General features: G+C 35.8%; 2 protein-coding genes across 6 annotated transcripts; one reads left to right on the forward strand and one right to left on the reverse strand.

Moving 5' to 3' along the window:
• The first annotated feature begins 3,134 nt into the window (after positions 1-3,134).
• Positions 3,135-15,029, forward strand: abt1 (activator of basal transcription 1). Of its 3 annotated transcripts, none has more exons than XM_084138615.1 (4): positions 3,135-3,240; positions 11,965-12,320; positions 12,950-13,125; positions 14,305-15,029. In XM_084138615.1, exons 2-4 carry the CDS (start codon positions 11,990-11,992, stop codon positions 14,683-14,685), a joined length of 888 nt encoding a protein of 295 aa, XP_083994741.1. In that variant the 5' UTR covers positions 3,135-3,240; positions 11,965-11,989; the 3' UTR covers positions 14,686-15,029. The 3 variants fall into 3 exon arrangements, with proteins under 3 accessions (XP_083994741.1, XP_083994739.1, XP_083994740.1); XM_084138613.1 differs by lacking the exon at positions 3,135-3,240 and adding an exon at positions 11,676-11,809; XM_084138614.1 differs by lacking the exon at positions 3,135-3,240 and adding an exon at positions 11,701-11,845.
• A 177-nt stretch (positions 15,030-15,206) lies between these two features.
• comta (catechol-O-methyltransferase a) lies at positions 15,207-24,425 on the reverse strand. 3 transcript variants are annotated; one of them, XM_084138612.1, is made up of 6 exons: positions 24,276-24,425; positions 21,090-21,261; positions 19,777-19,894; positions 17,386-17,579; positions 16,473-16,604; positions 15,207-15,812 (listed from the first exon to the last, which is right to left on the reverse strand). In XM_084138612.1, exons 2-6 carry the CDS (start codon positions 21,258-21,260, stop codon positions 15,633-15,635), a joined length of 795 nt encoding a protein of 264 aa, XP_083994738.1. In that variant the 5' UTR covers position 21,261; positions 24,276-24,425; the 3' UTR covers positions 15,207-15,632. The 3 variants fall into 3 exon arrangements, with proteins under 3 accessions (XP_083994738.1, XP_083994737.1, XP_083994736.1); XM_084138611.1 differs by lacking the exon at positions 24,276-24,425 and adding an exon at positions 23,890-24,257; XM_084138610.1 differs by lacking the exon at positions 24,276-24,425 and adding an exon at positions 23,404-23,528.
• Positions 24,426-24,661: the final 236 nt, after the last annotated feature.

Below are 24,661 nucleotides of genomic sequence, written 5' to 3' on the forward strand. Positions count from 1 at the left end.
ACGTATGCTGTCATGCTGGTCTCTCTACCCCTCATGTTCAGTTTGGGGAGTGTTGCTGTTTATTTTCATCTCTTTTATTGTAATTTTCTGCAATATATTTTGCTAGGGACCTCAAGCACTACTTGTTATTAGAATGGAGTTACATTTCTGCAAAATGCATGAGTAGGCTATAGTGGTGGGGAAAAAAGCTTCAATACTAATATTTGTTTACTGGGTTAGCTCAGACAGATTGAAATCAGACTATTGAAATCAGATGATTTAAATGGTAAAGTCTAGTTTAAAACATGTGCTAAGATATTAGAAATGTATTTTTACATTTCAGCATATAACTTTCTTAAATAATAATGTAACCAAGCAAAACATACTTAAAAAAAAAATACACATATAGCCTACATACAGCTTAATTATTTATTTATAAAAAACAAAACAACAGAAAAACGTTTTTTAGTCATGAATATTATTACGTTTTTTTGAGGGTTACTCCATTTGACCCAAACAAAATATCAAAATATTTCAGAAAAAGGAGAACAAATATTTTTCGCTCCTTTGTGTCCTCTCTCTGTTTATGGTTTTCTTGTCAATTTACAACAAAACGGCTTACAGCATTTTGGTTATGCCATACATTTTAATGCATTTTAATAGATTTATAGATGCAGACAAAATAAAAAATAAAAAAATAAAAATAAATCATGTCATTGATCCATACATGGCTGTGACTGCAAGCATAAAAACATTAAATGGTAAAGTCAGTCTCCACAGAACTTAACAGAGCATGTTATGTGCTGTACATTTGTAATATTTATTCATTGCAAGAAACAGATTTTTAAAAAATCCACATTAAGAGTTTGGTTCAAATCTTTGTGAAAAAACTCACATTTATAAATCAAGAATCATTATAAATCAGATAAGATCCTGCTGTATGTAACATTATTATTATTTATTTATTTATTCAATAAGCATCTGCTAGTATATCTGCTATTACACATTATGCAAGTGGATAATATTTGGCACATGTGCATTTACATATGTGCCAGTCAGTAGAGAATGGGTTTTCCCAACTTACTGAGATTTTTCTTTGCCACTTTCACCTTTGACTTGTTCACTGGGGGCATTGAGGCTCTATAAGGCTGCTTTGAGAAAAAAAAAATGTATTGTGAAAAGGATTATATAAATAAAACTGAATGTCAAATTATGCTTAAAAAAACAATTAGTATTCCTTTGGGATTTTCTTTTTGTGATTCAGTACCTTAACAACACCGTCTGTTCACTTCAGCCTAACCGGTGTGACATCCTGTCAAAAGCAGAAAATCTCTCACCTATAGTGGCTCCAGGTTGAGCAAATGCACAAAACTGAATAAAAAGCATCTGTTTTCTGTGTAAACGCTGAATTGATGACTTTAAAACAACTGCACTGCATCATCAGCCAGAAAGCCTGACTTTGTCATCCAAAAGCTAAAATGAGGTCTAAATGCTGATTAGCAGGAATTATTGAATTAAATCTGCATATAGAGATACAAATCAGAAGGCTTAACTCTAGACCATATTTTGCTTCATGGAATATTTGCAGGTCAAAACTGATATGGGATATAATTTGATGCATATTGTCTGTAAAAAGCTTGTCAGTAAAATATATAGGGCTATTTAAGATAATTTAGAGATTTTGGATGTACTTAGTTTGGGGACAAATTTGTTCCTAAATTCTATAAGGAACATTTAGAGACGCCCTTATTTGGAAAACATGATTAATAATTAAAGAATACTCTTTTAGACTTTAAAAATGCAAAAGGTTCTCTTTTCCAATATAATTGAGGTTTGGTTAAGTCAATGACATGCCTTTATTTAGTTTATGTAACCTAGGGAGGTTCCAGGGAGGTTGTCACTGATAAGTTCACTGTAAATCCATTTAGAAAAAAACATCTGCTAAATGGCATCTTGCCATTTTTTCCCCCTACCAAATTACATTTGAACATGGACATTAGTTTACATTGTCTGTCATGACATTTAGAGACAACAGATGGGGAATTAACTTAAAAACATATTTTTTTAATTCCATAGAGTATGGAGAAAAAAAGGGTATTACAGTTTTTCTGAATAAAGCACTAAACCCCATATTTTGAACCAAATTCTCAATAGCCTAAACAAATTTGTCGAATAAATCACAAATCTCATGCACCTTTTTACATTCTCACTCACTAAAACACATATCGCACTGTGATCACAACGACACAAAATTGTTCACACTTATTTCTAATGTGATCAAACACGTCATGCACAGTGCACAGGTGCACTAAATGTTGAGACCAACAAAAGATGGAAACAATCTGAAAAGACGTGTAAGAGGTGGTGGACGAGACGAAGAGGATGAGGACGAGAGAGAGCAAGATGTGGACAGTGTGGTCAAGGCTGGATCCGGCACACAAGGGTTTTTCCCTTTGCCTGGCAAGAGACGACATTGCCTGTGATGTGGACAAAGTCCTCAGGCTGGATCCAGAACAAAGACGTGATGCTGAGGCAGAATGAATCTCTCACTGACTTTGATTTTGCAGTTGCACAACTCTTTTGAGTGTACTGTAACACTTTCATTTTTTAACCTTTTGCAGTTGGACTACTGTATTTTTACAGTATGCAATGCTGAATGTAGACATGCCGTAGTATTCAGTACAATACTATACTTGCAGTGCATTCAGTATACTGTATAATTTATATATACTAATTAATATACTTTTTTTGTAACTACATGCTTTGGATGCTGTGTTCTCCATTTTTTTATGTAGTGTCTAATGAAATATCTGTAGTGTTTATAATATTTGACTCGCTGTGTGTATGATCTGAAAGCATTATTTGATTTTGAGCACAGATAAAAAATAGTTTTGAGGCAATTAGATTTTGCCCAAACAGTCAGATGTTCTCTGAATGTAGTTTGAAGATTTGGTTTTGTGTTTAAGGTTTCGAGAAAAGTGTTTTAGCAATTCAGAAAAACTGTAATACCAGTGTTTGGGGTGATGCTGTTACAAATACTGCTCGGAGATTGACTGTGAGATGCAAACACAAGCTTTATCAAGTGTAATCTATAAAACAGGCATAATGTAAACACCACAGAGCAAACCATCCAGATAATAACAAAAGTCCAAGGTACAGGCAAACAGGGAAATCCAGGGAGACAGAAGAACAAGACCATGGCACGGACACCAGAAGTAGCGCTCAGAAATGCAGTCTAACACCAACAAGATTTTGCAAAGTGTGAGTGGAAACACAGAGCTTACAACATTTCCCAGCCAATGACACACAGGTAGAAGTGATCAAACAATAATGAGTCCAGGAAATGGGTTATGGGAATTGTTCATGATGGGAAAGCAAAGGAGATTTTCCCTTTTAATATAAAATAGCAAACCAAATTTTAAAACAATTATTTAATATGACCAAAGACACCTTAATGATGGAAATTTCACTTACTTCACGGGAAAAATATAGCATAGCATAGATGCATTTTAAGGTTAAAGTAGAGATCAGCATTCTTCTGTGAGTCCATGCATAAGTAATTCAAGTGTTGTATTTTTAGTGCAATAAGGAAAATGTGCAGGGTCTGAAGACATTAAAGTTGCATAAACTCAAGGGGGATGTTCCAAGACCTGGAACCACCCGCTTAACACGGAAGCAGCGGATCATGGTTTTCCATGGATAAAAATCTGTTGGAGAAATATAGCACAAAAACGCGTTTCAAGCAAAAATTTCACCAAATAATAATAAATTGGATAATGAAACAACTGATATAAGATTTAAAAGAAAGTGTTTGATAAAGTGATGAACGATGTGGTTCTTCTGCTAGAAAAAGTGTGTGAACTTGAGGAGAACTGACGTCATACATCCACCAAGTTAATACAAAAGAAAAAGAAAGTCAGTTCTTCTGAGAAAAGCTCTAGTAGCATTTATTTGCAGATGCCACTTCAATTTTTACATTTTTAAGTGTGGCTTAAGTACTTTTTGGGGCTGCTGCATCTGATCTACTGAATGAGCACATTAAATGCGTTTTAAGACACATGTCCTGACTCTGAAATGTGGCTCTTCCAGAAAATAGCCAGTGAGTAACTGGGTTCGATGGTGGGCTCAAGACCTACCTTTATCTCTCCAAACATGCCAGCAAAGAGTGTCTGAATTATTCAGTGGCAATTAGAGCACCAAACCAGCAACAGACAGGATCCAGATCAGTTCACACTCTTTATTTTCATTGATAACCAGTGCTTGAAATGGAAAAAATAGCTGCTGGTGCTCCCCTTATTTGTATAGCCTATTCTATCAAATGTCATTCTACCAAAATCTTTGAGGCCAGCAAGCAAAATATTATACCCTAATCATAGCTTCACATGCTATGACGTTTCTGGCCTAGAATATAATTATAATAAACAGTAATGATGTTGAAAATGTTTGAGTCTCTGCCCACTAGCGTTTCCCAGAGATACCAAGGCTACATTTCTTTTTTACACACATTACTAAAATTAGCATAATAAGGGCCAGATTTACTAAACATGGCAAATTAGCTTGTGAACACAATCCCATAAAAGCACTGATGGGAGAGAAAAGACCCCGCCCTGAGTGAGCTGTACACAGTCCATGTTTATCTCCTCGCCAGAGCATTTAACAGCAGCATTCAAGTAAGAAACTTATTCTTATTAAAGCTACTTAAGTTATTCAAACCCCGAAATCAAGAGCAGTGAGTGATTTTCTGTTTTTCTTTTGTTGTTTGATTCATATTACAGCATATATACAGCAGTACAGTATTACACTACTTTCACTTTAATACACAGATCTAATATACACATTTCTTTACCTGCTGTTTACATTCACATACTGAACTGACTGTGTTTATGTGAACTTCGTGTGTTTTTGACATAACCTTGTCTCAATAAGACGTGAAAGAGAACTTAGTTTAATACTCAAGTGGTGCGCCGTCTGACAGCCAGCTTTCTGTGCACGTGATTCGGTTGTGTGCGCTCAGAAAACCATATATCAGAAGTTTAGACTGATATCATATGGCTTTAAAACGCATGCAGATAATAAACTTTCATGATGATGAAGTACTGTAATGTCACGTGAGAGTGTAGTAACCAAAACTACAGACTACAAACTACTCTAATGGCTCGTTTCCACTGAGCAGTACAGTACGGTACGGTACAGTACGGTACGGTTCGGGTCTGTTAACCATGATCTGGCTAGCGTTTCCACTGCCAACAGTACCCTTACTTGATAGGCGTGGTGTTTCGATCGACGTAATTTTCGCGCGAAGAAGAACATAGTAAACTACAATGGATGACATACAGCAGATCTTGTTCTTGCTCCTCGACATGTTTGTCACAAGAAGACAAGCGCCGACATTAGGCTTTTCTCAATATTAAGTACGCAAAGTTTGTACTTGCCATGTGCGACTCCTACATGCAAATGGTACAGCGCGTTCTTAAAAGCGTCACTCAGCTCGCTCTGCTACTCCGGTTATCTCTGTTACTCTGTATGTACAAATTTAAGCAACAATAAAACGAAATATGTTATAAAACACTACTCTGCCTCTTTTCGTTTTCATTTAAATAAATTAAACATTATAGGGACACAAATGTGGTTCATGCGCAACGCATATTGATTATTCACTGCACGTTATACGTTATTCTATTTATAACAAAACGATTTAAAACACAACCCTAACGTTACCTCTTTTCGTTTAAATAATAAAAAAAATTACACATTACAGGCAATATATGCATTTGTACAAATGTTGCAATAAACATCAGTGATAATCTTGTAAAAAGAAAATGACAAGAAACCATATTTCTTTTTGTAAAATTTCAGTTTTATCAATAATAGCCAATATAAAAGTTTAAGTAAAAGGTACAAGAAGCTATACAATAAGAAATAAAGCAAACAATTCAGTCAAATGTCCAAATGCTGCGCTAGTCTAACATTACAACAGTAAAGTTAAATACAAATAGCCTATAATATGAAACTAAACTTAGCCCTCAGTCAAAACGATTGACAGGGAACGCATTATATATTCACGAGACCAAAGATCGCCCGTTAGGTCTGCACAAGACGAATTATATCTCATGTTTAACCACTAACGTTACCGTCGGAGTCATCGGCGAACGTCAGAAGAACTAACTTAGCCGAGGAAAGGCTCATCCAGCCGGGAAACATGAGCGCCGAGCGCCCGCTGATCGCATGGATCTCACAACCGGGGAAAAACAAATCATCTTTATAAATAAACCACAGATTAGAGCTTTAAACAACTACATTCTCGCCTGAAAAACTCTTAAAATTACATTTCGTGACACAGTAACAGTATATTATATTAAACTGTATATAAAAAAATGGCGCTTCTTATGTTGTCATTCCCCTCGTAGCACGCGCAAGTGACGATTCTCTGTCAACCAATCAACGTCCTGCAGTGAGTCTAGCTCCACCTTTTAGTACCGTACCACTGTGCTAGGTACCCCAACGGAAGGGTACCCAAAAAGTGGTACGGTACGGTTCGGCTTTTTGGTACCATTCTCAACTTTTGGCAGTGGAAACGCAAATAAAAGGGTACCGACCCGTACCGTACCGTACCGTACCGCTCGGTGGAAACGCGCCATAAAACTAGAGATGATAATCAAAACCAAACAGATTTTTTAGTTTTTGGCAGAGTATCTGAGGCAGGAGTTGTAAAGGCTCTGCCCTCTTCTGGAAAGAGGGGTGGGGAGCAGCAGCTCATTTGCATTTAAAGATATATGCACGAAAACAGCATGTTTTCCCTTCTAATCAAAAATTAATTTACAACATGGTATAATAATTGATCTATGGGGTATTTTGAGCTGAAACTTCACAGACACATTCTGGGGAGTGGGGACACCTGAGACTTGTATTGCATCTTGGGAAAAGGGGCATAATAGGTCCTCTTTAAAAAGAGGCTTTCTCAAGTTGTTCCATTCATTTGTGCTCAAGTAAATGCGTCGCTCGCGAGTAGGCCCTATTATCCCTAAGTCCATATTTGACACATTTTTGTAGAGATTTACTGAATTTCGACATGAGTAAAAAATCCTGTCACGCATAATCATGATGAATATTGTTTTCATTATCGACCATTTGTGCCACTTGCACTCTAGTACTCAGCGTGTCCAGGCAAAGAATGAGTCAAGCTGTGTGAGAGACATGGGAAGCATAATCCCTTTTAAAAGTTCATAATGTTTTTTTAACTACACAAGTTTATTTCCCCCTTCTGTGGCGATCGACCCAACAGGGAAGGTTCTCAGAACTTCCCTCACGTTCTGGCAAGGTTCTCTCAAAGTGATGAACAAATGATCTTCCAGTAACGACAACAGAACATCCGTTCAAAGTTATTTAATAACGTTATCAAAACATTAGCACAAAAATGTTATTTATACATCATTCATGGAATGTTTTTCTGCAACCTTTTAGGCAGACGTTAGACCAGTCTTTTTTTTTTTAAATCTTACTACTTTTTTTCAGATGGTTCAGATAACGTTCAAAAGTATACGTTCCCATAATACTTGCAAAATGAGAAAATAGGGAAAACATTTCCTTAATGTTCTCTAACGTTCACATAACCCAAAAAAATGGATGCTTTGAACATTTGGAGAACATTTAGAAATGAGCAAAACATTCTTAAAACATATTTTTGTTTGCTGGAGACCCATCAGTCACTGTAAAGAACTAAATAAGTAAAACAAGACCAATGTTGAGAAAGATGAATGCCAGAAGAATGACCAGCTACTGACCACAGCATGTGATCATGCTGCATTTGTTGATTTTCTTTCCACTGCATTCAATAAAGCAACAACTAATATACATTATGTGTGCCTATTACAAATGCAAAGCATGTTTGGCCTGCGATCAGCAGTCTTTTACTGTAAAGCGTGCGAGTTCGACTCACACTGAGACAAAACCTCATGTCGTGGCACATTTCCCATTTATCTCAGAGTGAACAGAACCTCCTGCAGTTCAATTGCACATTTCCTTTCCCCCCACCTGATCAATATTTAAAACGTGTAAATAAATCATTAACGTATGAAGCCCCTCAGGTAGTGGAGAGTTCATTTAGAGATGTTGTTAGTGTCCACGTTTGTGTTTGTGTTGCTTTGCGGCTTCACCTTTGCGTGATCGAGTAAGAGCGTGTTTAGAAGGTCAATACACCTTGAGTTATGTGAAATCCACTAGGTGCTTTGATTAGTGTGTGTGTGTATGTGACTCTAACTAGTGTTGTCATAGGGGCCTAGACAGATGGCTCTGTGTTTTATTCTCTCTGGTTCTGGCTGCAGTTATGGATGCCGTTTGAAGTTTGCGGTAACAAAGTCGTAGCTTGCAAACCCATTCCATTACCCTCTCCTAGTCTTCCCATTAATTATGTGGTCTGCTTTGGTTTCTTTGGGGTTTCGGCCCATTAACAAGACATTGTATAAAAAGAGGATAATTTACTAAATGAAATGGATTTGACAAATTGGACTGGAGTTGTTGTTATATTTTTCATGATGCCTAGATATGCAACAGAAACTGACTCTTCTTGCTTATATATGATGTATCAAACAAATGCAGCGTGGGGATTGAGCTGAAAATAACATCAGCTGGAGTTTTCTTTGTTCTGCTGCATTGCTCTATGCACCCTTGTTGCCTGTCGCTATCTATCCACACCATCATGACCCGTGAGCCGTTTGGTGTGCGTATAAATTTGGTGGACAGTGTACTGTCAGAAACGTGTCTTTAGTTGTCAGTCACACTCTGCATTAAACAAACACACGCTAATATGTTCCTCGAATGATTTCACATCTGTCAAGCGGTTCTTGGTGTTTCAACTGGCCAGGACCCAAATGGACCATGAAGATGATTCATATCAAATCAAACTTGTTTTAAAAATGTCAATTTAGGTTTAGTCCATCAGTGTATCACATCACATTTCCTCTAGTCTAGACTGTCATGATGTCAGTGATAATTTCCATGCGCAATGGCTCGGTAAAATAATGTGCCTGTAATCTCTACCCAGATACTGCATGCCCAAATCAATTTGCCTTTGTGCACATTAAAAAAAAAAAATCCACAGAATATTACTTTGCATTTTTATCAACGTATGCATTGAAAAAACTGTAATATTCATCGGCTGTTTTTGTTTATGAGCAAAGAATTAAAGTCTAGCAGTTATAATTAGATCTAAAAAATGACAGACTGAAAGGAATGACATCAAAGTCTAAACAAATCTTTTTGTTAAAGATCTACTCCAGTAAAAAGATTTTTAATACTTTTATTCATCAAGGATGCATTAAATTGATCAAAAGTGACAGTTAAGAGACATTTATAATGCTACAAATAAACCCTGTTCTTTTGAACGTTCTGTTCAAAGAATTCTGGAAAACAATGTATCACAGTTTCCAGAAAAACATTAAGTAGCAAAAACTGTTTTCAACATTGATTATAACAACAATCAATTAGGGGTGTAACAATATATCGTGTCACAATATATCGCAATACAAAAATGCAACAATATGTATCGTGGATAGTTCATCCAAAATAAAAATTACCCTGTGAGAAAAAATTGAAGTTTTCAGAGTCAGTACTACATTAAACTACAATATATTATGTTGAATATAATGTATAATAATGGGGGAATATTAGTGGGTCCTGATAATGCTTGTTATAAGTCTTATGTTACCAGTAAAAAGTGGCCTACATTATTTTAAATATATCTAGCCAGTGACAGAGTGCAAGCATATTTGTCTAAAATAATTCTGTATTTTCAGGTTCAGAATCATAAATATATTTATTCTGGTGTCACCATTGTCCAAGCCTATTCATTTGCACCCACAATGTTATATCAAATTCAGCATTTAATCAACAGTACATTTTTTCTTAACCTTTTATTATATGTCTTGGAGTATCGCAATAATATCGGATCGTGAGTTCGGTATCGTGATATGTATCGAATCGTGAAATTAGGTATCGTTACACCCCTAGAATCAATATTAATAATTGAGCAGAAAATCTGAATATTAGAATGATTTCTGAAGGATCATGTGACACTGAAGACTGGAGTAACGATGCTGAAAATTCAGCTTTGCATTACATGAATAAATTACATTTCAAAATATATTCATATAGAAATGAATTTACCTTTATTTTAAATTGTAATAATATTTCACTGTTTTTACTGTATTTTTGATAATATAAATGCAGCCTTATTGAGTATAAGAGACATTAAAACTCACACACTGTTATTGGAATGAAACCTGCCATTCTGCCAAAAGGCTAATGTGGAATCTTCCTTGTGTGACAACAAGCCCCGGTCTCCTGTATTACATGAGCTCAAATAAACACTGCTCTCTCTGTGGGCACAGAAGCAAAGTTTAAGTAGGAAGTGTCAGGCTTAAGGAGGAGATTGCGTCTTCCACCGCCATTTCTGATGAATCCCTTGAGCCTGTGGCCCCGGTGTTCGGGGTTAAATGTGAATAGACAGATGTGCCAGAGTCAGAACTGCTGCAGAGCTCTCTTTAAACCCAAGCCATCCTCTTCAATAATGCAGGAACCCACATGTGACGGGCACATGGCCATGCATAGAGCCGAGCATCCCTGCAGGGAGGAACACACTCCTGGGGATAACGGTAGACGAGTATGTCTTTACTTCTTTTGAACGCTTCTAAACATCCCTCCCTTTTCATCGTGCCATTATTTTACAGGTCTTTATTTATACCAGCTATGCAGTAATGAATTTTTGATGATTGGTTTGAAGTTTCCTGTGGCTGAAAGATAAATTAGTAGAGAAGACCTGGGGAATTTGTGACATTTTTGTAGGTTTTTCTTCATAAACTGAGGCTTCTATAAAAATAACCACTATTTTTTATTTATTTTTGGTATAGGAAACGTATATATGTTCCAGCATTAACAATCCCATTAAATGCTTTATATTTCATAATGTTTCAATTGATCCCATTACAGTTACATTTGCTACCAGCAACAGTGTAAGCTTTTATGTTCGACATTCAATCAAAATCATCATAACTTTGGACAGCAGAATACAGTACAGTAAAATGGTTTTTTTTACCATATACTGTAAATAAAAATAAAATAAAAAATAAAAATAATTAAGTCAAACCTATATCTTTTCAGACACAAAAAGATCTTTACTGAGAATGCTGAATAATTGTCATCACGTGTATTTATCATTAAAGAAATGTAATGTGTTGCAATTGCATCCATACCACATCCATCTTCTCGTCTTGAGAGTAGATTTTTCTTAATTCTTCATTTTTCTGCAATACATTACTGATCAGGATGTGCAAAAGTGTGGGCTACGTTTTAACATTAAAATTTGCACATTATAACTTTAGTTCTTTCTTTGATGCCTTTTATATAACGCTGTAAAATGTATTTGCTCCGATATTTCCGTTTCCCAATATTTACTTCCTGTATTTTGTCGCCCTCTACTGTTTAATATGAAGACTACAATAAGTGAGTGCCTTAAATAATTTTCCATTCCCGTAGTAATGCCTGGGATATATTAAATGCAGATAGGTTAAGAACATTATTTAATGTTATCTTAAGAATATATTTTAGATTAAACATATAAAAAAATGGATTCTAATGGATATTATTGGACGCATTATATATTTAAAAAAAGAGTTCTGTCTCTTTAAGAGAGTCCATTCTGTCTTCTTGACGCTTGATTTAGACGTCAGAGCTACTTTCTGCGCCGCATGTGTTGAACGAGTCGATTTATCTCTGTAGTTTTCCTCAAAAACATCTTGATGGATAAAGACAATATTTTATAAAAAACACTTACAAAGTAAGAATTACTTTAAATAAAGGTGTTTTTGAAAAGGTACTGACTTGTAGAGTACGTGAACTGATATTACTACAGTCAGTGTTATATTAAGTATTTCAGCTGGAACTGGCTGTTTTAGTGTGATTTTACAACATATCCTGCATTATTTATTTCAGTCTGTAATAGTTGTGACATGCAGTAATGGCTCTCCTGGAGAAGAATGACCTAGAAATACAAGCTATGGCCAGTGAAGAAGAGTTAAATGACCCTAAACCAGAGGAGGATGAGAAAGCAAACGGTGTCCAACATGCTGACCAGGAGATGAACTGTGAAGATGATGATGATGATGATGATGGTGGAGCTCTCGAAGCGGCAACTAATGAGGAAGATGAGCTTGAGAAACCAAAGGACAAGAAACTCATTCCAGGTATCGTGTATATAGGACACATCCCTCCGAGGATGAGACCAAAACACATGCGGAATATGCTGAGTGTGTACGGAGAGATTGGCAGGATCTTCCTACAGCCTGAAGGTAAAACACTACATGACTGAAATAAAGCTGTTGACTTGTCTTTTTTACCTTTTACTTCTTTCTAAAACATCCCCAAACTTTTGAACAGCAAGGTATGTGTCTATATATATATGCATGCACACACATACACTGTCTGCTGTTTGGATTTAAATAGGCAGATGCTTAAGAATCAATGGTTTGGTCTTTATAGCAGTGATTATTATGTTTCTGGCATGTTATATGTTTGGCAACAGTTCTTCTAAACCCTAACTGATGGAGTGTGTAGCTTTTCATTTCTTAAACAATCATGTAGGAAGACATGACAATATCAAGAATTAGGCTCAAATTGTGAAAGAATGGTTGTGAGGGAGCATGACGAATAATTTTCACACATGAATTGGCACCTCTGAGTCCAGACCTTTAATTCATTGAAAGTGTTTGGGATGTGCTGGAGGAGACTTTACAGAGTGCTGGACTCTTGCATTGTCAAAACATGATTTTGACCAAAAATTGATGCACCTCTTGATGGTAATAAATGTTGTGATGTTCTTTCCATCAAGAGGTGCATACATTTTTCACACTTACTGTGTAGAAAGTGCATGTTTTCATGTTTGACCAACATTCCCACTGAAAATCTGACTCTCTTTTAGATCGTTGTGTAAAAAATAAGAAAAAGAAGGCAGGAAGCAGATCATCCAGTTTCACTGAGGGATGGGTGGAGTTCAGAGACAAGCGCATCGCTAAGAGAGTCTCAACCACTCTGCACAACACACCCATGGCCAACAGGAAGAGGAGCCATTTCAGCAGCGACCTGTGGTCCATCAAGGTACATAATACAGATACACTGCCACAGGTGTGAAGAGCACCTGAAAACAGTGAGGTGCTGTAATAATGTAATAATATGGGGGAAATTATGGTTTTTTTTCAACAATTAAGCATGAAAGAATTATCTAGTATACCCCAAAACAAAATCAAGACTTTGTAAAAGGGCAAGATAAGACCCCTTTAAGTATTTTACTCATACTGAATTTAGGCTCAGAGATGCACAAGTCCTCAACACCGAAGAGACATGCCAGTGAAAAACAAGAAACAGTTGATTTGTGAGGAGAGGAATCACGTTTATTTTCTAAAATCAAGATGAAACTGAACACCTCAAAACTGCAATCGACACTTAGATGTCTACAGACACTCAAGTCTCAGTTAAGCTCAAGTTCTCAAAAAGGGCATAAGTAAACCAATATCCTTCAAAAAGTTATTTTTAACATAACAGATGCACTTACACTGGTTTGGGCCTCATCACAGGCTGCATGTCCTCATCTCATATTTGAAACACCTGCGATTAACAACTACATGCTAATGCACCTGCATTCGTGCAACTTAGCGTAATTGACAAGTTTAGGTGAGTAAGACGCACAATCTATAGTACCTTTAATGCCCTGTAGATGGCGATATCACTTATTTTGTTCAACTTAAAAAGTTCAGTCTGGTGCGGAATGTAATGTGTAATTGCATTACTCATCAGTTAATCACGAATCTATCGGAGTGTGCATGTACATGTACTATACTGATTACATTTACTCAAATACTTTACACCACTGCATTACCGTTCAAAAGTTTGGGGTCAGTACTCAGTACATTTTTTTTTTTAAAGAAATTAATACTTTTATTCAGCAAGAATGCTTTACATTTATCCAAAGTTACAATAAAGACATTTGTAATGCTAAACAAATGCAGTACTTTTGAATTTTCTATTTTTCAAAGGATCCTGAATTTTTTTATTTATCATGGTCTCCAGGAAAATATTAAGCAGCACAAATGTTTGGAACATTGATAATAAAAAGAATATTAGAATCTGAAGGATCATGTGACACTGAAGACTGGAGTAATTTTGATCAAATAATTGCAGCATAAGAGACATCCCCCACTTTTGAATGGTAGTGTACCTCCCTTGTACAATATAAAATGTATAATATATGACTTTTTTTCTTTTCTCTCTTTCATCAAGTATCTGCACCGTTTCCATTGGTGCCATCTCAGCGAGCGACTGGCTTATGAGCAGACGGTCTATCACCAGCGTATGAGGACGGAAATCTCCCAGGCGAAGAAGGAGACCAACTTCTACCTGGCTAGTGTGGAAAAGAGCCAGAATCTGGAGAAACTAAAGAAGAAGAAGGAGAAGAAGGGAGAGGTTGTAGAGGAGAAGACATGGGACTACAAACAGCGTTCTACAGAAGAAGAGATCCACCTGAAACGGTTTAAGGACAAAGGCATATCCAAGAAGAACCTCCAGAAGGCACAAGAGAAGAGTAAAACCATCCAGGACAAAGCTCAATCAAACGTTTCCCTCCTGGCCAAGATCTTCAGTAGTGGAAGGGCCCAGGAATGATGTGCTGAGAACATTAAGGTTACTGTCAGGTTTTGGTGATGCTACAGAGTGGTATTAGCGATTACTTCAGATGCATTTCTTTTCCCGTAATTGTTTGCATACTTCTCAACATTCAATCTTTGAACAGATGTTCTACTTGTACTGTTTTTTTTCTGTCAAAGAACAGATGTAAACCTCTTGTAGATTGTTCTGATTGACAGTTTCATACTTTCAGAGTAAAACACTGTGTAACTCACACAAGAACGCTCCACCATTGTGCAAACGGTGTTCCATTTTCCCATGAAAAGAGGCTTAATGTCCTCTGAAAGCATAATAAATTGTTTATACATGAAATTTTACTCTAATTCTGCCTCCTGCCTGTTTCCAAAATTTGCTCAAGACATTTTTTTAAATTATTTTTAGTCTTTATTTTTAACATATAAATTATCATTGGGTAAGTTTTTGGGGGTCATATCAATTATTCATATTATTTTAATATTAATAATATTGTGTTTAGATACAAATTGTCCTAAGTAATGAGCCAAAAGTAATGATTTTATTTATTGTATTAATACAATCTCAATATTCTGTGCTTAGAAAAAAAAACAAGATTTTTAAGAGATTGAATTTCATGTTTATCAAACAATACAATTACCTTCCTGAAAAATTGTACAAGATATCACAAGGTTGTATTGTAAAATATCTTAAGATATCTTAATATCTTTTTTTAACCATAGGTCAGTAGAAATGGTGTACAATGACATTTCACAGCATTACATTGTTGCAGGTTTTTTTTTTTTTTTTTTTGGTAAGGATAAAAAGATCAGTTTGTCTGATCCTAAAAGACATGGCATCACAAGACAGAAACATTGGGTATGTTAGAGGAATTGGTTTGTTCTTTTCTCCCTTGTTTCGCCCCAGTTTTACACAACCATTTATGCACATCTGCTTGTAAAATGAGATCTTCCTCATCCTAAGAAGACAGATTTCTCCAGGCCATCTTCTGCTTTGGTGTACTCCAGGACGGACTGGTAGTATCGGCTCTCATAGCGTGGGTTGTTCCTCACATATTTCAAATATTCTGGGGCTCCAGGACAAATGACGTTGTCAGCCAACAGGACAGTGCCTTTTCTGAGTAGACCACAGTCCTACAATGTCATAAAATAAATACATTGTAATTTTCCTTATGTTAGGATGATTGCTTAAGGGGTTAAAGTACACTCTTAAAGGGGTCATCGGCTGCAAAATTCACTTTTATATGGTGTTTGCATATAAATGTGTCTTTGCAGTGTGTGGAGACAACCACCATAAAACGAAAAAAATCCATTCAAACTTTTTTTTAATCCTCAAAAAGTCACTCTCAATCAAGCAGTTTGGATTTTCTGAGCACAATGATGTCATAATGCTCATGCTCCGCCCACGACCACTGATAGACTGTCCCATATTAGCATATTTCTGCCCTCAGCCATTGGACACTCCCCATGGAAGAGAGGGGTGGGGTGAGCAGTTGCTCAAGCTGTTTTTGAGGAGGTAAAAAGGGTGTTTTACACAACAACCATTGAGGAATTTTAACCAAAGTATATTACAAACTTTACATGAACACCCTAAAGAATTATACCAACTTGTGGAAAATGGGCATCCGATGACCCCTTTAAAAAGGGTTTTCCACTGGAAAAAAAGGGTACTGTAAAGAACCTTTTGTGCAGTGGAAAACTTCTATGGATGTTAAAAGTTCATTGGAACCATAGATGACAATAAAGAACCTTTATTTTTTAAGTGTGTAACGTTGTAATTTTGGGGCTTCTTACCTCAAGAAGTTTAGTATCTGGAACGTAACGATCTTTCCAGTGGTCCACAAACACAAAATCAAAAGATTTTAATCCAAATCGCTCCTTCATTTTGGGAATCAAATCACCAGAGGCTCCCTCCACTATAGTAACCTTTAAAAAAAAACAAAGGCATTTTCAGTGCTTTGAGATGTCACTGCTGGTATCAACAAAATAATCACTTAGTTTGGCATTACAAAATGTTCTGTTAGGAATTCTGTTAGGAATTCTTTGTACTGTATTGATCTGTCCACCTAAAATACACTTTTGGTGATGAGGATGAAAGAGGATGGAAATCCTGGATGACAGGATTTTTTTTATTGATGCTTTTCAATCAGAGAGTTACTAGAAGACAGACAATACAGTATTTGTTTCAACATATTAACCAAGAAATCCGACCGAAATTAAACAAAAGCATGGTATATGCAGAGTGTGGTAGCAATAGACAAAATACAGCAATTAAAACATTACTAAGAGAGGGAAAAAAAGAAAAAGAACAACAACAACTTGCACCTTTTTAAACAATCACTGCCAGCTGGCAGAAAACCCATACCATTTATTCCCCTTTTTTATGTACTCTCTGTTTCTTAATCAATCAGGGGTGAGAGAGAGGACAAGAACAGCAAGGGTCAAATGTAGAGGAATGGTTACAAATAGGGTAACTTGTAGGAAACTGATTATTTGTTACCAAAAGGAAAGGTTGCCAGATCATGTGAAATTAATCTGTTCTGCCAATCATTGTAAATCTAATTTTTTAAATTTGAATAAACTGCAATAGGTCATGCATCCAATGAAAAAAAAAAAAAAACTGGTATAACGCTTGGCATTCTGTATCCCTCACTTTTGAAATGATGGCTACGCCTCTGCCTATGCATACTAGCTATTTTGTTCTTACTTTGTCCTGAAGGCCGGCGTAGGCGATGATCTGACGAGCAATGGCGGCAAAGGCTGGGTTGAATTCGACGGTAATGAGTTTGGAGTTGGGGGACAGCAGTCGAGCGATACGAACGCTGGAGTAACCACAGTATGTGCCAAGCTCCAGAGCCATGCTGGGGTTCACCTCCGTCAACACTGAATCCAGTATGAGCCCTTCAGAGAGACACAGAACTCTACACTCAATTCAGTAAACAAATCAATGAGGTGGCTAATGGCGTAGTCGAAATATCATTAGGGCCTTTCTGCCCCATTAGCAGCATTTATTCATCAGTACCTGCTGTCGCACTTGAGCTGCTAAGCAGTATCAGTAGTAAAAGTAAACTAAAAAATAGTACAGAAAATAAACTAAAAATTCAGATCTAAGGTAGGCTATTAAGTGCAAAAAAAAAAATATTTCATTGTATTTGCTTGTTTTCCAGTTCAAACGTCTAAACATAGGCTACTTAAATTAAAATACATTTAGCCTACTTGAGACGCAAAATGATATAGATATATATATACAAAATGACAAGATATTAAGTCCGAAATGTGTTTCAAAATTAAGTGAAGTTTCCTTAAAATATGAAATAGTATCTGTCAATCGGATGAGGAAAAAAAATCTTGTTTTCCCTTTGAATTAAGTTTATTTTTTACCCCATTGGCAGATATTTTTCTTGATTTAATCATACACCATGGATGCAGGGTTATTACAGTTAAATAAAACTAAAACCATTTTTAAAAAAACAAGCTTGAACTGAAATAAAATAAAATAGAAAAAAAAGTACATTGTACATGCCAAGGCAACACTTCTCATTTCCATTTGGTATAGCTTGATGTACTAAAATAACTAAAATATCATCTTTATAAAATACTTTTTTAAACTAATAAAAATGACAAAACAACAAAATTGCAAAAACTTTAAAGTAAAAATAAAATTTAAAATATGAACAAAAACTACAATATCTCGATTATTTTGCTTCTCATGTAAATGTATCTTGATATATTTATAAATATATGAAAACAATATATACAGTGTAATGCATAAGTGAATACACCCATGCTAAAGTTGACTAAAAAGAGGAATAAAAAATCATATTTTGGAAATTGAACTTAATGCCTTAATTTAAAAAATTAGGAAAAATCCAACCTTTAAGGACACCAATTTTCTCTGTGAATGAATAATGTATCGTAAATAAATAAATGTTCTTCCTTAAAATACAGTGAGTACACCCCTATGTTAAATTCCCATAGAGGCAGGCAGATTTTTATTTTTAAGTATTTTTTTTTTTTTTTTTTAGGATACTATGCATCCTGATAAAGTTCCCTTGGCCTTTGGAATTAAACTAGCCCCACATCATCACATAGCCTTCACCATACCTAGAGATTGGCATGGGGTACTTTCCATAAGATCATCTCTCAATGCAAATCAAACTAGCTATTAGGCTAACTGAAATAAAACCATGCCAATCTCTAGGTATGGTGAAGGCTATGTGATGATGTGGGGCTATTTTAATTCCAAAGGCCAAGGGAACTTTATCAGGATGCATAGTATCCTAAAAAAAAATATAAAAAAATACTTAAAAATAAAAATCTGCCTGCCTCTATGGGAATTTAACATAGGGGTGTACTCACTTTTGCACCATGTATTTTAAGGAAGAACATTTATTTATTTACGATACATTATTCATTCACAAAGAAAATTGGTGTCCTTAAAGGTTGGATTTTTCCTAATTTTTTAAATTAAGGCATTAAGTTCAATTTCCAAAATATGATTTTTTTATTCCTCTTTTTAGTCAACTTTAGCATGGGTGTATTCACTTATGCATTGCACTGTATATGTAAAACAAGACAAAAATCTTTTTTGCAGTGTTTTTGCTCATTGCCTTCAATCATCCCTTCTTTTTTTTCCTTCTTTTTTTGGTGATCTTTCAAGGATTTATGAAGTCAGTTCCCTTAAAATTCAAATTATGGACATGTTCCTATCATGAACTATGAACATGAACTATCACCACCTATCAAAATATACTAAATTTGTATATCACATAAAATAGATTCACAGCCCATTCGGGATCAGTCCCATAATGCATTAGTGCATTGTGTTGGATGCATTGGCTGCACATTGTTCACAGGCGTACATGCAACTAGTGTGCGTGTGTGCAGTCACGCAGAGAGCATATTGACCCAGTAGACAGGAGACTGCCGTCACTTCTCATTCAGAACAGCCGGCTGTGAGCAGCCTCAAGGCCATTTACTCAAGAGCAGAGGGAAGAGAGAGAGAGAGATAATACAAGGGAAAAAAATATCAAACAATTGGTAAGAAAATTAGAAAGGGCGCAGAGAAGAAGGCAGGGAATGGAAAACAGGTTGCTACCTTTATCATCGCCCACGTTCATGGCCCATTCTTTGTGCCGGCAGTAGTAGTCGATGGCTGAGATTACGCTCTGAGGGTCGCCTTTTGTGGCATTCTTTTGAACAGCTTTCAGAATGCGCTGTGTTCATATAAATCAGAAATGATCAACAGCAGTGTTCTTCAGCAAAGCCAGAGAACAATACTTGCAAGATAAAGACATAACATGAGGCCAGGAATTACTCTTGCTTTCAAACGGTTATTTGAATCTATTTTATAGGGTTTTATAATCCTGTTTAATCATCATTCCTTTAAAAAAAAATACTGTCACAGTACCATGGTACAGGTAATACCGTGGTATTTTAATATGGTGATGAATGATTATCTTATTCACGGTATTTATATAGTACTCCAAGGTACTTCAAAGAAATCCATAGCATTTATATGATGCATTAGATTCTTATTAATACAATACAATAATGAAAATCATTTGAAAAATGTGTTTTTATTTAAACTAAGTGCATTATGTAACCATGATGTATAAATATTTTACAATTGATATAATTTATCATTATTACAGTAAAGAGAATTTCTCTTTGTATTATGACTAAAGTGAGTTTTTTATATATATACATGACTGTAATGAAAGATGTTCTTTATTTTCTTAATGGAAAGATGGTAACACTTTGTTAACTAACAATGAACAATACTTGTACAGCATTTATTCATCTTAGTTTATGTTGATCTCAACATTTACTACATTTTTAAGATCGAAAGTTGTATCTGTTATTATTAATTAATGTGATCTAACATGAACATGAACATTTTTATTAACTAACATTAACCAAGGTTAATAAATTCTGTATTAATATATTGCTCATTGTTAGTTTATGTTAGTTAATGCATTAACTAATGTTAACAAATGAAACCGTATAAAGTTTTTAATAATACATAATTTAAAAATAATAAATAAATACATTTAAAAAATGATTTTGAATGCAAAAAAAAAAAATGTAATGGAAAATGTTCTTAAATGTGATGAAACGACACAGTGCAAAAAAAAAAAGACCCCAAAATAGGGTCCAACATAAATAAATAATATAATTTTTTAATAATAAATACATTTATATAATGTTTTAAAGTATTTGTTAAATTCACCAAAAACATAATATTACCATGTACAAGACTTCCATGATACATGCCCAAAAACATGGTATCCAAACCTTTTGTTATTTTTTTATCAGCCTCTTTGAACATCTTTAAAAAGTTGCATCGGAGCCAGCAGAATGATCTCTGCACACGTGAGTGACATATGTATGAATGACAACGAGGGTCACCTGAGGGCGTGATGATCCCGTCGTGATGTTAAGGACCCGCTCAAGGATGACATCGTGCCAGATGAGTGCCAGCCAGCCGCTGTTCTGCACAGCTGCAGGGATGAGCCAGTGATAGAGGACGTACAGGACAGCTGCTGAAACCACCGCCACTGCCAACAAACTCAACAGCATCCTGAGAGAGAGACGCAGAGGATCACTAGGAGAATAAATGATTGAGCTCAGCAAAAAATTATGACATTAACAGCACCACGATTCACAAAGGATGAGACTTCAAAGCACTGTCAGGAAGAATTACACAAAAACAGACATGGCATCAGTGTAAATCAAGGAAATGTGTTACAAATAAAGATGTAATATCAAATAATAAATGATATTTTTCTGAAAGATAATAAAGCCTGTTGTATCATTATTTAATGTCTAGTTCGATCATGAAAGAGGGTGTAGACTGATCTGCAAGCAATCACATCATTATCACACGGCACAAGCTGATTGGCCTCTGCTGATCCTGCAGCCAATGAGATTGCTTGCTCAACATTTAAATGTTCCTCTGAAACCCTCCACCTCCCCCAGCTCCACCTGCCTTGATCTGCTACAGGATTTATGTATGTCTATTAATGCAGCAGCAGCAGAATATCTTGCATGCTCACAGTGTTATGTGTCTGTGTATCTATTAGCATTAGCAAATCTATACTTGCTCAGCAGAATCTAGTCCGCCAACACCAAATACATTGAAATTGCCATATTCAATAACTTACTAAACCTCAGAGAATTATCATGATGAAATGTATTTATTATTTTCATGACAATTAAGCAAATATATAATATATATCAGTTACATTTTCTAAATTCTTGTAATGTGCATGTACCCTTTGCATTTGAGTTCTCATTATTCACATTAATTATTCTCAATAGATTTGCATTAACTTAATACAGTAATGAGATTCAACCATGTCTGAACACACTGATTTATTTAAATCACAAAATAAAGGCAGAACAACAAATTCTACCATACAAATATTTTACAATCTAAACAATGTATTATTTTTATTGTCTGTTGCAGTAATGTGAATTTCTTTCTTTTTTGCATTATGATGAGAATGCTTTTTTTTTACAGTCATGAAAAATGTCCTAAGTGTGATGAAAATAATTGAAAATAATGTCACAATATTATTTTTATAAAATGATTTAATGTTTGTATTTATTAATGTTTATTTTTACTGATTTTGGAGAGAAATACAACAGGCTTTGTGAAACTAATCTCAAAACTCAAGGTCATTTCAACATTGACCTTCCTGACACCTAAAGCAACATAACCTTTGGACCTAATTTAATGATTAACTCATGGGTAATTATGACATACATCCATGCAGTGTAAATACCAGCAGTTCTAGCAGCAATATTATGATGCAAGATCACATGATGTGCATGCCTACAACATTAACATTAATAGCCAACATTTAAGATATTACAAATAATCAGTAGTATTCTGACTGGCCACATAAAAAAATTACACATACATGAAATAAAAAGACAGGGCAGGGTTAAAAACAAAAACGTTTGACTGTCAGTGATGTGGAGTGCCAAACTCTCCAATCCCCTCTCCTGTTTCAATCCAGTGCTCCTGGAAAACAGTGAAAGCTCCTTTGTCTTTGCTGCGGATTTGGCCACAAGCATGGGGAAGGAAATGAATTAACACAGCTTCATCCCACAGCTGATTTACCACTAACATGAACAGAGTGTGCTTTGTAACGGCTTGCAAAAATGATGATTCAAAAGTTTGTATGCCAACTTTCTAAAGCCAAAAAAATGGATCTTAAAGGAACAGTCCACCCAAAATAAATATTCTGTCATCATTTACTCACCCTTATCTCATTCCAAAACCAGTATGAATTTGTTTATCTTGTCTATAAAACACTGGACCCCACTGACTTTCATTGTACATTTAAATATCTTCTTTGTGCTCCACAGAAGGAAAGAAAGTTTCGAATGACATGAAGGTGAATAAACGCTGACAGAAATTTCATTTTTGGATGAATAAAGAACCTCAAGTGTACAGAGAAGTACAGTATGTGTGCAATATACCGCCACGTGGACGAGATATTACAGTGCTGGCACTGATCCTAATACATCCCTATTAATAAAGCTCAGAATAAGGACTTCAGCTCCGGCTTTCTGTGCAGACACAACAATGGGTCGCTCATAAAGGACTCCAAACACGATCCACTGGAGGCATAAAGTGACAGTATACGAGCATGTGTGCTTTAATTAAAGATGGTATCGCTACATGTGCAGACCTGCAGCTGAAAATACAAACCTTAAAATAAGCAGACAGACTGAAAGACAGATGTCTTTCTTAAGCAACCATGTTTCACAGCTTCTGGGTCCAACACACGTGCTGATAGAGTAAGTGTTATCAGCCTGCATGGAGAGACCTGAGGACTTTAAGCAGGGCTGAATTCTGATTACAAGGCCACATGAATATTTAAATCTTCTGCTTAATTATAGATTGCAGCTAGACATGAAGCTGAAGTGTGCTGTTAACACGAAGGCACCATATTAACACCTTTGCATGTGTGCGAGATGTGTCAAGATTTCAATCACCATCTTGCTTGTGAATAAATATTGAAGTGTGAACAACATTGGTTGAGCTGGATCATGCATAAAGTTACATAAACACGACATGTTACTGCAAGAAATGATTCTCACATAATACATAACTCACATATTTACAGCATGCATTTACAGCAACAAAGAACAATCTGTTGCAATATTGTGCCAAACAACATTTCCATAATCTTACTTCCTTTTGCAGCTGTCTTCACACAGGCAACACACACACAGAGAGAGAGAGAGAGATGAGCTTCCCTTTCCCTTTTCCTCCAATGCTTTTATGGCTTTCTCTGATAAGTCTTTCTCGCTGGCTTCTCTCTCTCTCTCTCTCTCTCTCTCTCTCTCTCTCTCTCTCTCTCTCTCTCTCTCTCTCTACTCTACCTCTCTCCCCTCCCACTTCTGTTTGCTCTTTCTAACCTGTTCTGCTGGTCTGCTCGATATGTGTTGAGAGTGATAAACAGCCATCGGTCACACTACAGAGAGAGAGAGAGAGAGAGAGAGAGAGAGAGAGAGAGAGAGAGAGATGCATGCACACACATGCATGCAACACTCATAAATACTCAAACACACACTTACACACGGTTGGAGAAGGAGCTGAACCTCGGCCAACTGGGCTGAGTTTTTAATCCTCCTTTAGCCAATCATTCTCTAATCTTCTCGCGCGTTCCTCCTGCCTCTTTCTCCTTCGTTTTCCCCATCTCTCTTCCTCCTGCCCTCCCCTTTCCCACTCTGACACATGGATAATGATGACAAAAGAGAGGCCTTGGCATCATCATTTTCCATATGGGATTATGAAGGGGAGTGTACATGATTATAAAGCGTGACACGTCTTCTGCAAAAACACATAAACAGTTCATTCAGTGCAATACTAAATAAGCATATATTATGATATATGATATATACTTTTTTCATTTATTGCTATTGACTAATACTGGATATTTAATTGTGCATGCTCATTTCCA

This window comes from Abramis brama, assembly GCF_963993115.1.
Source record: "Abramis brama genome assembly, chromosome: 16".
NCBI classification, from domain to species: domain Eukaryota; kingdom Metazoa; phylum Chordata; class Actinopteri; order Cypriniformes; family Leuciscidae; genus Abramis; species Abramis brama.

Bases quoted from the DNA above. Each gene is read 5' to 3' on its own strand.
- abt1 (XM_084138615.1), top strand. From the start codon at position 11,990: ATGGCTCTCCTGGAGAAGAATGACCTAGAAATACAAGCTATGGCCAGT. The intron at 12,321-12,949 runs GTAAAACACTAC...ACTCTCTTTTAG, and splicing joins GATCTTCCTACAGCCTGAAG to ATCGTTGTGTAAAAAATAAG. The intron at 13,126-14,304 runs GTACATAATACA...TCTTTCATCAAG, and splicing joins GCGACCTGTGGTCCATCAAG to TATCTGCACCGTTTCCATTG.
- comta (XM_084138610.1), bottom strand. From the start codon at position 23,513: ATGCAGGCTGATAACACTTACTCTATCAGCACGTGTGTTGGACCCAGA. The intron at 19,895-21,089 runs GTGACCCTCGTT...ATATGAACACAG, and splicing joins CGGGATCATCACGCCCTCAG to CGCATTCTGAAAGCTGTTCA. The intron at 16,605-17,385 runs GTAAGAACAAAA...TTTTTTTTAAAG, and splicing joins ACGCCGGCCTTCAGGACAAA to GTTACTATAGTGGAGGGAGC.